The 15,262-nt window shown below is 44.9% G+C and overlaps 1 protein-coding gene across 2 annotated transcripts in view; it reads right to left on the bottom strand.

Annotated features, from left to right (window-relative positions):
- Window positions 1–3,378: 3,378 nt before the first annotated feature.
- The window catches only part of LOC138522052 (antigen peptide transporter 2-like), a 296,928-nt gene continuing 285,044 nt past the window's right edge, over window positions 3,379–15,262 (bottom strand). For both annotated transcript variants that reach the window (XM_069635282.1, XM_069635283.1), the window contains one exon: window positions 3,379–6,433. In XM_069635282.1, coding sequence (XP_069491383.1) covers window positions 6,221–6,433 — 213 coding nt within the window. In that variant the 3' untranslated portion in view covers window positions 3,379–6,220. The remainder of the gene's footprint in view (window positions 6,434–15,262) is intronic.

The following is a 15,262-nucleotide window of genomic DNA, read 5'->3' as shown; positions in this document are numbered from 1 at the left end:
CAGGGGTGTCTTTCTGACTCTCCAAGGTTTAAATACCTTCTCTGGGACTGACTACCGTCTCCCAGAGCATGTAAAGTTAAATTGGCTTTACTAGTCTCTTTAAATGTACTGACCCAGCACACCCTATCTTACTATAGAGTGCTGGAAGGGTTGCCTAGCTTCCCCTGAGTCAAAACACTCATGTAACAGTACAATGTCACCCTTTCCTACTTTAAATGGCTGGTGGCAGTGGTTTAGATCAACTATCATGATTTTTCGCAACCGCTAACAACGGTAGCTAAAAATCGGTTCAGCCATGTTTTCCAATATGGCGCCCCAGACCTATCTGTAAAAACAGACTCCGGTCATCTTTTTTCGCCATTTCTTTTAGGAAAAGTCCTTCTTGTGTTTGTCTCTGTGCGCCAAACCAGGTTTGGTCCCTTTGTTGGTGCCCTTTGTCAGGCTTCAGTGCTAAAGCTTTTGGCCTCATCCCTGGGCAGTGCAGGAACCTCCCGATGTCCTCATCCTTGTCCCCACGACTGAAGCTCACGAATTGCGAGATCTGCGCAAACTGCCAGGAACAACTGCCTCAGCTACAGCTTTTCTCAATTACAAGGTACTGTGCAAACGCGGTCCGAAAATATTTTCAGCCATCGAAAAAGTGCGTTAAACTTTCCTCAACTTCGAAGGCTTGTCTTTCCCTAAACATTCATCAAACTTTTCGCTTAGCCAGTTTCTTCTAAATTCTGTGGCAAAGACTTTACCGTTTCTACCAGAACTGTGCTATCCAATACAAAGACTCTGAACCATTGACTTTGGCCCAGGCCTATGAGATTAATTGCTGGTTGTAGTTACTGAAACCCTTTGCCCTGCCTATGAATGCATTTGTGTTGTTGATTTGAATAACCTTGTCTTTAAAAATCTTTTAAAAGTATATGAAGTGCCATTTTGTTCCCACTTCATTTTGGAGCTAAACTTGTTCATTTACTTGCCGGTTGCGTATTTGTGGTTTATTGGTGTGATATTGAGCTGCTTGTGCTAGTGTAATGTAATTAGGGTGCAGCTAAGGGCCCTGCGGTTGAGGACGATGCAGAACAGGTATGTTCTAGACCTGTTCACAGCTATGGATGGAGGTGTGTGCCGAAAAATCGGGAGCGCATGTTGCACTTTGGTACCTTCTGCAGATGCGGACAATGGAACTCTTTCATATGTCATAGCAGCCGTGCACAAACTTGGCGAGCGTATGAAGAAAGAAGGAGGGGTGCAGCCCAGCACTTGGTTCGACGACATGTTTTCGTGGGCACCGTCCTGGCTCGGAATGACTGTCAAAGTATTAATACCCACCATCGTTTTTCTGCTTTTGATTTTTTGTGTGTGCCAATTAGGCCTTAGGCGCTGCGCAAATGCTGTACCTAACAGTGCAATGATGATGGTGACAATGGGTAGTGCAAAAGGAGTGGTACAGATGACACAAAAGGCACAAGTACAAACAGGAGATGACTCAGAGCTAAAATATAGACTGACGACCATTTACAATAATGGATACATTGTAGACAGGTTATATCACACAACAATAAAAGAGCCCCATGAATTAGCATGGCACGATGAGGTGTGGGTCGATCTGGAAGGGGATGGGGGGTTGTATTTACATGACCTGCACCCCAGATGAATATGCTAGGGCCGGGGAAAGCTTGAGGCCAGTGTGCAGAGCATGGATGCCACGAAAGGGAACACCCGCATGGGATGAGGCAGTGGCAGAGGAAGCAGAGCGTAAAAGATTGGGTGAATTACAACATTTGTTACTTAAGTAACGAAAGGGGGGAATTTATGGGAGGAAAGGTCTTTTAGGCTCCCTGCCCTCCATTCCTGTCCACTTGCACACAATGCTCGTCCCACGGCTGCCCATGCACCTGCGGACAGCCGTGGAACAACACATATGGATGCAACGTTCATCAGAGGGCTGAAGAAGGCCAATTACTGACTCCATTTTGTACTAAACCTGACTCCATTTTGTACATGCTAAAGCCAGCCTGCAGGCCTGCAGCTCTCCCCTGGCGCTGCGCACAGTTAGCCAGCTACTCCCTCCACCTCCTCCCCTCTGCGTCCCTGCAGCAGCCCTGTTCTCACGGGAGACTGGGCGTGAACAGTTACAAGTCAAACACTGTATCTCTCGCCTTCCTCCTTCCATCACTGACCTGTGAATGACCGGGCAAGAGCTTGGGCCTGGAAAAAACCATCCATCTCCACAAAATGCCACATGATTTGCAGACTCTACCCTTAAGATATATAACGTGTATAACCCCCCAACCTCAATCCCCTTTTGATGTAGCAGTGCATGCCCTATTACTGTGTGCCACCCTGTTTCACCCACAATACTAATCCCGTCTGTAAGGCTATAAATCACCTCTTGTGTTTGTGTATGAGGGAGCTGCCTCTATGAGGTGTAAAAGAACGATCAATAATTAACCTATCTGAATCAATTGCAATGAGTATGATATCATGATCCACACGTTGATGTCCTATAATGTTGGTCACATATCGTTCACTACCAAAGGTCCCCGCAAATGTATGAGATGTTCGGTGACTTGGTTGTTATGATTCTAAATGTATGGTCCACATGCTCATTGGTGTCTCAATATTATGTATACTTGCAAATGTATTCAATTGGTATAGGATTCTCATGCGCACAATATAAATGGTGAGGCCACGAGGTTAATATAAATAGAGCCATTCTGTAGCATGGTGACCATGGTAAATGCAAAGACATAGCCCACAATATAATCAGACCCTGCGTATCACTTGTTGTAAATAAGGTGACAGCAAACATATTTTGACCCTATTCCAATGGTTTACATATAATCCCACTAGTCGGACTGGGCCAAACTCGACGAGCCACAGGGTCTTCTCTCCCCACTCCAGCAGCGCTGCACCAGAAGGGCGCACAGCCCCCACTCATTTCCCCTTCCTTCTGACAGTGCTGCAGCCAGAGGCCATGTCTCACTGATGCCTTAATGCAAGAAATGTAGCTTCTCTCCCTTCCGCTGAGCCCGCACAGAGTATTGACCCCTCCTGCCCCCTGACACACGATGACCCCCATACCTGTCCCCCCTTTCAGGTGAACCAGATAAATGTATGTATAGATAAGTGTGAAATACATGATTCTCCCCCACTGTCAGGATGCCAATGATGATTTTTATGAGTGTCTTTTTATTGCATACTTTGAAGTGGGGTCTAGATTAGATAGTTAGTATTAATCACCCCATCTGGGGCCCCATAACCTTCACTTCACACTGACCAGCCCGCCTGAAGCAGGTGATGTCCGGAACTGGCCTCCAGGGCCTCGCCAGACACAGATCCTTTGCGGCCCTGCTGGCCTGCCGAGGATGCAGTGAAAGGTAATGATGAATGCAGCGGGCTGGCAGCCAACTGTCGCGACACCATGGCGCCAGCAGCCGTCAGTGATACAAATCACTGGGAGTGGCAGGGCTGCCTCAGCCAGACCTGCTCCCTCCCAGTGATTTGTATTACTCACTCTAAGCTGCTCTCCGCCGCACGCCGCCGAGTCTGCAAACGATGTCCCAGCCCCCAACCCGAGGTAAGCCACAGATGCAGCGCTGCTGGAGTGCACCAAGTCCCCATGCTCCGGAAGAGATCCGCTCACTGGAAGAAAGTGAGCAAAGCTGTCTTTTATATTCACGTCAAAATACATTTTTAATATCTTAAAATACCACGTGCTTGGGAATAGGCGAGTGGCATATTAAAATCTAAACATTTATTATGCACTCCTTGATCAGTCACCAGTCAACTTATTCCAGCTTTCCTGACCCTCACACATAGATATCTTCACATCCACAGGAGGGGCAAGGACCTGAGGACTTCTCATAATTATTGCCTTAAATTTAGTTTTGGCTTGCAGTCATTCCATGACCAGTGCAGGATAACACTATTCTATAGCGTCTTACTGGTATTGTCCAGGCCCAGCAGGAGGGTTAATTGTTTTAACTGTGTGTCCTTTACAGCCTGCGCACCACAAAACCATACAATGGCGCTCAATGACGTCCTCTATAGTGGTACTTTCAGTCTGTACTGTGTCAGGGCAGGGGATTATTTTGGGGCCAAGGTGTATGCTTTGACAGTACGCCATCCCCGACAGCTCCTGGGCCGCCTGAAACACTGGACTTCAACGCGGTCTTCATTGTTGGTTCCTACAGACGCTCATTTAATGGTAAGGTAATGAGAGACATGGCGGCTTCCCCATCAGACAGGCCAACTTTCAGTGCTGCTAGCCTGGCACCTGATGCCAGAGTCACTCCATCCTTCCTTAAACCTTTCTGACACTCGCCCTATGCAGTTTCACCAGAGATGTGAAAAGTAGCAAGTACCTTTTACACCGTGGCAAAAAGCAGAACAAGACAGAACTACCATTGCAATGATCCCTCTGGAGAAGGCAGGTGTCTGCAACCACCCCCAAGCTTTTGCCTATTCCTCAACCCCCTGTGAACACTCCCACAACTGCTGACATGCCCCTCTCCAGCAGCCCCTCAATGCGAGAGCCTGGGTATGAAATGGCACCGCCTAGTCGATTTCCGGAGTAACTGGACACAAGGCCATTACTTGAAATGTGGTATTATCAGTTGGCCATTGGGTGGCAATACCTGGGAGCATGGTCGCGGTGCATGGACATATGAGGCTTTTCCCAGCGCTATTGTGCTGATGACTATGCATGTAGCATCATCTGTGTAGATGCTGTCAGCACTGACAGCACTTGAGCATATCAAGCAGATTCCCGCTCGCTGAGTTGTGTTGTAATGTAATATTTGAGCATAAATGCAAGTGGCCAGGTACTTTCTGGTGTCATCATTTGGCTGTACTGCTTATTAAATGCAACTCTTTCATTACTGGTGGCAACGAGTAGACATGCCTTGAGTCTGGTTCTGCAAAATAAGTGTTTAGCCATGTGATGAAGAACAAAAGGAATGCTATCACTTTCTCAAGCGTTTACACAAAATATAACATGCAACAGACGCATGAACCCTCCATAAGTAGCGTTTTCTATAAAGTCGTGAATTGACGCGATTCACGGGTGATGGTTTGAGGGACCCTTTTTTTTGGGTGTCCGGGCCTATTTCTTGTCCCAGTCCCACCCTGGCGGGGACAAGAGGTGCACTTTCCGCTCTGGTTCCATTTTACCTGCATACAAACAAGGATTTTTCTTCGATTTCTTCGCAAACAAACTCTCAAAAATATCAATGAATTATATATATTCTAAAATATAAAAGACCAGGATCTCATCTGAACTGCAGAGAGGATAGGGCCGAGCTAAAGGAATGGAACAACCCCTCAAGTGGAATGCGGCAGCAGAGTGATATATTAAGGGGACTCTTCAACATGTCCAAGGGGTCCGCGGGGGGTCTTCTAGTTCAAACTTCACTTTGAAAGAAATGTACAGGAGGGAAGAAGGTGACGTTGCGGCAGGAGTTGCACTTTGTACATGCTTTCAAAATGGCGGTGTGGCAGGGCTTTCCAAAGTCAAGGAACCATTGCAGGGGGGTGTTAGGGCCCCATCTGTACTCTTGAAATGCACAGGTGGGGAGTGACACCAGGGTCGAAAAAGCAAATGGGGTACCAGCTGGAAATCTCACAAAATGTAATCTATTCACTAAATCTTGAAGAAACAATACTACCATTCCCAGCATGCACTTGGTGTGTGACATGGACATCTAGAGGCAACTCATGGTAGTGGGAAGAAGAAACATGAATACCACAGCCATGGGTAATAATGATGGTAATTAGTAAAACCTGTTACCAAGTGCTCTGAAACTGGACTTTCGGGTATGCAGCGCTATATAAAATACCAAATAGCATTGTTATTATTACTACAAGAGTACATGCTGGATTTCTGCTGCTTGGAATTGCTGTGAAAATAAATATTAACTTCATTTAATTGTCCTCAATTTTTGATATGGAAGGTTGAAGTGCAGAGCCGGCCCTGCTGGGTTTTAAACCTGTGTCCTGTCTCGGGTGTCTAGGCGAGCGCCTAACTCACGGGGCTGTCTTGCTGACTAAGAAATATTGTGACTGCCTTACACCGTTGCTCTGTGGGAGAGAGAGCACTGAAATGCTGTGAGAGCAAAAACAATGAAGGGTTTGGAGACTCTCACCATTCAGTCTTTAGGTGCACCCTATTAGCTGCTGTGCGCTCACACAAGAGTCAATTCATGTGTATATTTGGGGGGTCACATCAGTCCTGACCATTTGTCCCATTCTCTGAGAAGCACTTCTGGACAAGCCGGTGGTAGAGCCCCTCTTTCTTCAGCAGCTCCCGGTGAACCCCTTCCTCCACCACCTGACCCTTGTCCAGCACGATGATCCAATCTGCCTTCTCCACCGTCTTGAGTCGGTGAGCGATAACCAGCACGGTCAGACCTGGGATCCTGGACAGTGCCTCATGCACCTGAAAGAGAAGATTGATGGGCTTTTGTCAACAGACTGCAGATATCAAATGTCAATAACATTGACAAGAAACAGGATTCTCTGCACAAGTCCCTTTCTCTGATGTCTACCCATCTCAGAACTTGATATTGTACACGTTGTAATCTGAGCTAACCCTACCTCGGATCCTCGGCCATCTCCATTCATCAAACCTATTTTTTCCTTTGTTGTTGCCCTATTTGGTTACCTTATTAAATGTTCCCCTCAGGTACATTTCCATCATGCTTTAAGCATACAATTGCCTAAACTTTCTGAAACAAATCTAATTTTGCCACATCTAACCCTCCTATCGCCCAACATCTGTGTTGCCTTTTCTTTCAAGATTCTTAGAAAGACTTGCTCATTCCCATTTAATTTCATATCTTAACCTACATAATCTTCTCTCTTCTTTTCAATCAGGCTTTTGCCCCGGTCACTCAACAGAACTTTCCTCCTGGCAGTATCCAAGTATTAGGATTTTATTAATGTGACAAGTTCATATTACAACTTTACACACATAAAAATGCATTTCTTAACTTATATGTAAACCAATACATCAGTAAAAACACAATGTGCGATGACTGGCAGTATAAATCATAAGTCCTTAAAGTATATACACATTATAGATAATATTAGTTATGTCTCCTAGAGACACACTTAAAATAGAACGATATCCCTAAAACATGTTTTTTATATTTTGCTAATTCAAGTTTATGCTGCACAGTATTTTGGATCGTTGCTGTAATGAGTTCTTAATATTATTTTACTAATTCATCAACAATACATCTATATGTTTCCAGATGCAATGTAAATCAATAGGCAGCGCTTTATTCTCAGTGTTCAAGCAGTATAGCCCAAAACTATCATCCTTAATGCTATCGTAGTGGTTAACGAGACCTTCTAGAACAGACATATATAAAGCCCCTTTTCCCCTACACTCTGTCAATACATATCTTACTGTTTCGTCCACTGCCGGGAATCTACACAATCGAAAGAATCGTTCTGACTTCGGGACCTATAACAGTCAGCACTGGAAACCTATTTGTACGCAGAAGCAGAATACATCTGTGCAATACGGGCACAGTGCACAATGTTAAGTATCTATGGTGTGACATAAATGTATGGTTTACCTCTGCTATAGCATTATAAGACTTCAGATTAGACATATAATCGTAGTTCGCAGACCAATCCTATTTTTCCAGTTTACTGGTGAATGTTTTCTCCAGGACGTGATATTCACAGTCCCAAGTGAGACACCAATTAACCAGATCAAATGTGGATTTCACCAAACCCGTGTACTTATCTTCGTGTCCCACATCACTGGACTTCCTCAAAAGTTCTATTAATCTAATTACATTCTATATGCACGTCATCATAGCGCATCTTGTACTACTAGACTTATCTGCCACATTTGATAACCTTGATCACACAACACTTATCTCTTCTTTATCTTCACTCTGTATCCATGCTACGGTTCTATCACGGTTTACATCTTACCTTCAAAATCGATCTCTCTCAGTATCCTGGGAGGGCTCTATGCCACAGATTCATTCTATTCCATTTGATGTTCCTAAGGGTTATGTATTGGGTCCCATTTTATTCTCACTTTAAGATACCCCTCCTTAATATCTACCATTGGTTTTCAAGCACATTTTTATGCAGATGACACTCAACTCGTTTTATCCTTTTCTAACTTCTCGGATACCTTACAGTAACAACTTACCAAATGTTTAACTGCCATCGAATCATGGACGACATCCTTCTATTTACAATTAAATCCCCAAAAAATGAAATCCTATTTTTTTCCAGCATCACCCTTGGTTGTCATCCGCCCAATCGATTCAATTCCGCCTCTTCATCTAGTTCCTAACAACTCGGCTATAAATGTAGGCTTTATTTTGATTCTGCTCTTTCTTTTCAAGAACAAATCTTATTGGTACTTGTAGATCCCAACTTTTGAATAATCGCAAGATATGACATTTAGTGACGTTTTCATCTACCAAGTGTGGTGAGTCAGAAGGACAGAGACTCTTTGAGGACATTGCAAACTCTTATTTATTATAAAAAAAAATTGAGCGCCTAACTCTCCCTAATCAATGGGTGATCCCTACCTACATTACTAATTAAGGTGCTAGTGTGTCAGTTATGAATGTCCAAGGAAAACAAGTGCACTGTCCAAAACTACCCTCACTGACCCTACCACTAAGAGAGGGATAGGGAGATTTCATCTCAGGAGATTTGGTCAAGGCCAAATCCATCAAATCTTTTCAGCCGAATTTGGCTGCAGATATATGGTTGGGGGTGGATAAGGGAAATAATTATGGGGGGGCAAAGGAGAGTTGCAGCGGGAGACCACCCGGATATATTTGCAGCAAAATGGCTTAAAAGAAGAAAAGAATTAGATGGATTTGAATTCGACCAAATCTGCTCTATGAAATCAGGTAGAATCATAAGAGAAACCAACCTAAAGCAGGAGAATGACTTCCTTCTCCTGAGGTACTCCTAGTACCAGTTTTTAATATCTGATCCGTAAATAGTCTCTTTTGACTGCTCGTCTCAACCGCTTCAATTCCACAAGTGGTTTCTGAACGTTCCCTCTTTGTCTTGGATTCTCTTTAGTTCCCTCTTTTTTAATTAAAAGTTGGATATCTGACTTTTGGCTTTAATGTCAGGATTGTATCACTTTTTCTCTTAAACATTATAATGTTCTTGTAAAGGATGAGAATTAATCTTTCCCCCTTTCCCAGGGTATTCCTTGACATTGATTCTCTTTCTTAATGTCCAACGTCTCTTTGTACTTTTCTCTTTATCCATGTACTTTGTATCTATTTGGTTTACAAGTTAACTGTCTGTTACTTCTTTCACTGTAACCATCTAACTGCGCCTGACCAGGCTTCTGTTTTACTCCACAATCTTGATATCTCTCAGGTTTCAAAGTTGCCTCCATTTCATATTTAGCACTGTGGTGAGTTAACACAATGTGATAACTATTCTCTCGCTCTTCATGTGTATTATATCTTTTGTCTTGGAAGTTAACTCTTTCCATTTTCCGCACTGACGAGTTAGCTCAGTACTATAAAGATTGTCTCTTTATTCACACTTATTTTCTCTTGACTTTGAAGTTAACTCTTGGTCATACTTAGTAATGTGACGAGTGAGCTCAGTACTATAATGATTCCTCCTCCTTTCATCCCCGTACCTCACGGCGTCCCAGTTACCTTCCCTCTTCACTCAGGATGTTTTCGGAAGGTTTCCATCTTGGGATTCCGCTCACTCTTTGTGATTCTGGGGCGCCATGTTCCTCCCGACGTTCACATCCTCGTTCTTGCTCTCTCTTGCGTCTCTTTCCAGTGTCGAAAGGGCTTCACGGACACACTTGGTCTCTCTGTCGTCGATGGTATTGGCAACATTTGTTGAACCCTTGGACCACCACAAGATCCTTTCTGTGGTGTTGCCGCCACCTTTGTTTGCGTTTCTGCTCTTGCCCGTAAGGTTTCTCGGGCTATGGGTTTGCCATGCCTTTGGCGTCCCAAATACAATTTGCAGGTGAGTTGGAAACTTGTGGTGTCCCATTCTCCTCCAGCGTTTCGCTGTTTGGGACCTCCCACAGCCTGTCTTGGCCATCGTCTCTTTCTCATCTGGTTTCTCTCTCCTCATTGGTCTCGTGTTCTTCTCTTGTATCTCTCTCTCTCCCCTGATCTTAATATTCAGACCTAATAAAGTCATCCCAGTGCTGGGTATGTTTTAATTTAAATGGAAATAGACTTCCAGGATAACAATATTTCTTTGTAGTTTCTTCGTCGCAGTCCTGATAGTCCATATTCACTTGTGTTTCAAAGCATCTCATGTGGGCTATGGTATGTCCGGCCTGAGGGAGTGTGGGAGTCCTTCTCCCCAAAGGGGGAGTCTGTCCCGGTAAGGTCACTCTTGCCGCTACCCTCAAGGGAGGGTATTGTGAATCAGGCTCACCTCTATAGCCTCACAGGAAGGGGCTTCCCCTTGGGGAGAAGGGATGAATTGCCTCGATTCATCACACAAGCTACTACTTCAATCCTCGGTATTGTCTTGTCTAAGCTACTGCTGTTCTCTTTATGCTGGACTCCCTGAGTATTCTATTCTTGCGCTATAATCAATTCTATACACTGCAGTCTGGATCCTTTTTTAAATTAAGTTATTTGGATCATATTACTCCTTATCTAGTATGTCTACAGTGCCTGCCTATTCCTCTAACATTTAAATTTCATTTCATTATCAATGTGTTCTTTTCAAATGTGTCAATTGACTTTCTCCCTCAAACGTATATCATCCCTCTACACAATTACGTTACTCTGTGGGAACTACACATCGCACTCCTTATGCTTCTTCATAGTTTTGTTATTTTTAGTTACTGGCACCAAAAATGTGGAATAATTTACCCTGAAAACTCTGTGCTGGTACCACCCTAAACGTGTGTCAGAAACGCTTACAATCATATCTTTGGCATTTTGCCTTTGTTAACTAAAGTACACGTTTGTACTGTTTTAATTACTATGTTCAGCACCTTGGATAAAGGGGCCATAAAAAATGCAATAAATAAATAAATAATAAATACACACTAGATCCATAATCTATGGTCTAAAGCAGGAGTCTGCAAACTTTTGGTTCGCCAGATGGTTTGGACTACAACTCCCATCAACCCTAGCCAGCCTAGTCAGTGGACAGGGACCATGGGAGTTGTTGTCTAAAACATCTGGAGAGCTGAAGGCTGCAGAGGCCTGGGTTAAAGGGACAACTGGTCCTACCAGTGATCGTCTGGCAATGCATCAAACGCAGATCCTGCAGTACAGTGTAATGTCCTGCGCTTGCCTGGAAGAGTAGAACCTTTCCTTCACAAGGTCACTGTCAGGAGGTTTCCCAGGATTCCTAGTGTAGGGTCACTACACTGGGATGTTGAGGTTCCCAGGATTCCTAGTGTATGATCATGGATGTTGAGGTTCCCAGGATTCCTAATGGCGGGTCGTGGATGTTGAGGTTCCTAGATTCCTAGTGTAGCGTCATGGATGTTGAGGTTCCCAGGATTCCTAGTGTATGATCATGGATTTTGAGGTTCCCAGGATTCCTAGGGTAGGGCCGTGGGTGTGGAGGTTTCCCAGGATTTCTAGGGTCGGGCTATGGATGTGGAGGTTCCAAGGATTACTAGTGTAGGGTCATGGATGTGGAGGTTCCCAAGATTCCTAGTATAGGGTCATGGAGGTTCAGGTTCCCAAAATTCCTAGTGTAGGGATGTGGAGGTTCCCAGAATTCCTTGTGTAGGGCTATGGATATGGAGGTTGCTCGGATTCCTAGTGTAGGGTCATGGATGTTGAGGTTTCCCAAGATTCCTAGTGTAGGGATGTGGAGGTTTCCCAGGATTTCTAGTGTAGGGTCATGGATGTGGAGGCTGCCAGGATTCCTAGTATAGGTTAATAGATGTGGAGGTTCCCAGAATTCCTTGTGTAGGGCTATGGATGTGGAGGTTCCAAGGATTACTAGTGTAGGGCTATGGGTGTGGAGGTTCCCAGGATTCCTAGTGTATGATCATGGATGTTGAGGTTCCCAGGATTCCTAATGGCGGGTCGTGGATGTTGAGGTTCCTAGATTCCTAGTGTAGGGTCATGGATGTTGAGGTTCCCAGGATTCCTAGTGTATGATCATGGATTTTGAGGTTCCCAGGATTCCTAGGGTAGGGCCGTGGGTGTGGAGGTTTCCCAGGATTTCTAGGGTAGGGTCATGGATGTTGAGGTCCAAGGATACCTAATGGCGGGTCGTGGATGTGGAGGTTTGCCAGGATTCCTAGGGTCGGGCTATGGATGTGGAGGTTCCAAGGATTACTAGTGTAGGGTCATGGATGTGGAGGTTCCCAAGATTCCTAGTATAGGGTCATGGAGGTTCAGGTTCCCAAAATTCCTAGTGTAGGGATGTGGAGGTTCCCAGAATTCCTTGTGTAGGGCTATGGATATGGAGGTTGCTCGGATTCCTAGTGTAGGGTCATGGATGTTGAGGTTTCCCAAGATTCCTAGTGTAGGGATGTGGAGGTTTCCCAGGATTTCTAGTGTAGGGTCATGGATGTGGAGGCTGCCAGGATTCCTAGTATAGGTTAATAGATGTGGAGGTTCCCAGAATTCCTTGTGTAGGGCTATGGATGTGGAGGTTCCAAGGATTACTAGTGTAGGGCTATGGGTGTGGAGGTTCCCAATATTCCTAGTATAGGATCATGGATGTTCAGATTTCCAGGATTCCTAGTGTAGGGATGTGGAGGTTCCCAGAAATCCTTGTGTAGGGCTATGGATGTGGAGATTCCTCGGATTCCTAGTGTAGGGTTATGGATGTGATGGTTGCCAGGAATCCTAGTATAGGGCTATGGATGTGAAGGCTCTCAGGATTCCTAGTGTAGGGCTATGAATGTGGAGGTTCCCAGGATTCCTAGGGTAGGGTCATGGATGGTGAGGTTCCCAGGATTCCTAGGGTAGGGTCATGGATGTTGAGGTTCCCAGGATTACTAGTCTAGGATTCAAATGTCAAGCCCTCGACATAAACTTGCGCCACAATCAGATCCGGGCAAATCAAAGATTGTTTTTAATTGTGCAAACAATCCTGTGAATTCATGACAAGATGCCCATGGATGACCCGTGTTTCGGCAATACTCTTGCCTTTTTCAAATCCAGGCTTAATTCAAGATAGAAACATAAAGTCATAAGTAACATTATTACATAATCAAAGATGGATTTCTAGTGTAGGGTCATGGATGTGGAGGTTTCCCAGGATTCCTAGCTTAAGGTTGTAGAGGTTTCCCAGGATTTCTAGTGTTGGGTCATGGATGTTGAGGTTCCCAGGATTCCTAGTCTAGGGATGTGGAGGTTACCAGGATTCCTAGTCAAGGGTCATGGATATGGAGGTTCCCAGGATTCCTAATGTAGGGTCATGGATGTGGAGGTCTCACAGGATTCTTAGTGTAGGGCTATGAATGTGGAGGTTCCTAGGATTCCTAGTGTAGGGTCATGGATGTGAAGGCTCTCAGGATTTCTAGTGTAGGGTCGTGGATATGGAGGTTCCCAGGATTCCTAGTGTATGGTCATGGATGTGGAGGTTTCACAGGATTCCTAGTCAAGGGTCATGGATGTGGAGGTTTCCCAGGATTCCTAGGGTAGGGCTATGAATGCAAAGGTTCCAAGTATTCCTAGTGTAGGGTCATGGATGTGAAGGCTCTCAGGATTCCTAGTGGAGGGTTATGGATATGGAGGTTCCCAGGATTCCTAGTGTAGGGTCATGATGTGGCGATCTCACAGGATTCCTAGTATATGGCTATGAATGTGGAGGTTCCTAGGATTCCTAGTGTAGGGTCATGGATGTGAAGACTCTCAGGATTCCTAGTGGAGGGTCATGGATATGGAGGTTCCCAGGATTCCTAGTGTAGGGTCATGGATGTGGAGGTCTCACAGGATTCCTAGTGTAGGGCTATGAATGTGTAGGTTCCTAGGATTCCTAGTGTAGGGTCATGGATGTGAAGGCTCTCAGGATTCCTAGTGTAGGGTCGTGGATATGGAGGTTCCCAGGATTCCTAGTGTAGGGTCATGGATGTGAAGGCTCTCAGGATTCCTAGTGTAGGGTCGTGGATATGGAGGTTCCCAGGATTCCTAGGGTAGGGCTATGAATGTGGAGGTTCCTAGGATTCCTAGTGTAGGGTAATGGATGTGAAGGCTCTCAGGATTCCTAGTGGAGGGTCATGGATATGGAGGTTCCCAGGATTCCTAGTGTAGGCCTATGAATGTGGAGGTTCCTAGGATTCCTAGTGTAGGGTCATGGATGTGAAGGCTCTCAGGATTCCTAGTGTAGGCTCATGGATGGTGAGGTTCCCAGGATTCCTAGGGTAGGGTCATGGATGGTGAGGTTCCCGGGATTCCTAGGGTAGGGTCATGGATGTGAAGGCTCACAGGATTCCTAGTGTAGGCTCATGGATATGGAGGTTCCCAGGATTCCTAGTATAGGGTCATGGATGTGAAGGTTCTCTTGTTTCCTACTGTGGGGTCCTGGATGTGGAAGTTCTGAGGATTCTGTAAGGAAGGCATGGTATCAAAAGTACAACAGGCACAAGTGGCCACAGTTCAAACGTGTTTAATGAACTTTAAACAAAGGGTTGAAAAACACCGATCTAATCCTAAATCTAAAGATGGGAGCAAGCAACGACCATCAAATAATAGTAACGCAGTCCTATTGGTGACCTGTCAAAATAAAAGGGCCTATACTAAAATAAAATGTTTGCCAATCCTTACCTCTAATTACAGATAGTGTGGGAAACAATGTTATGTAAAAGAAAGAAGTGTCCAAGAAATGGAAAGTCAGGATATTCAGGCCTTCCTTGCCCACATTTTCAACACGGGACAAGGCGATGCACTCGAGTTTAGCACAGTCTCCTGCTTCTCTACCATGAGGATGCAGGTCAAACATTAGCATCCGGGCCTTCCGTGCCCAAGTCTCTTTACCTTTCAAAGTCTCTTCTTTCAGAGGGCCTGATGCGACAAACAAACAATACGTTATTTTCCTCTCAGGTTTTCACACGCACTCAATTTCTCAGGTGATTCATTATTCACCTCGGATCCCCTTTAACACAATGCTCGTAGGATTTTCATGTATCCAATTTCTCAGCCCGGATCTGATCCCGGATCCCCCTCTGCCAGGCTCAGATCCGTTTCAACACAATGTTCAATTACTTTCCCTCTGCCGGACTCAGACCAATTCAATTTACTTTAACACAAACTTGATTTATCCAAAAGCTCTCAGCTGATCTCCCTCGTTT

Source organism: Ambystoma mexicanum, chromosome 13, assembly GCF_040938575.1.
Source record: "Ambystoma mexicanum isolate Mex_15411 chromosome 13, UKY_AmexF1_1, whole genome shotgun sequence".
NCBI lineage: Eukaryota > Metazoa > Chordata > Amphibia > Caudata > Ambystomatidae > Ambystoma > Ambystoma mexicanum.
Note: the sequence above shows the minus strand (reverse complement) of the source record. Positions and strands in the feature narration are given on the sequence as shown.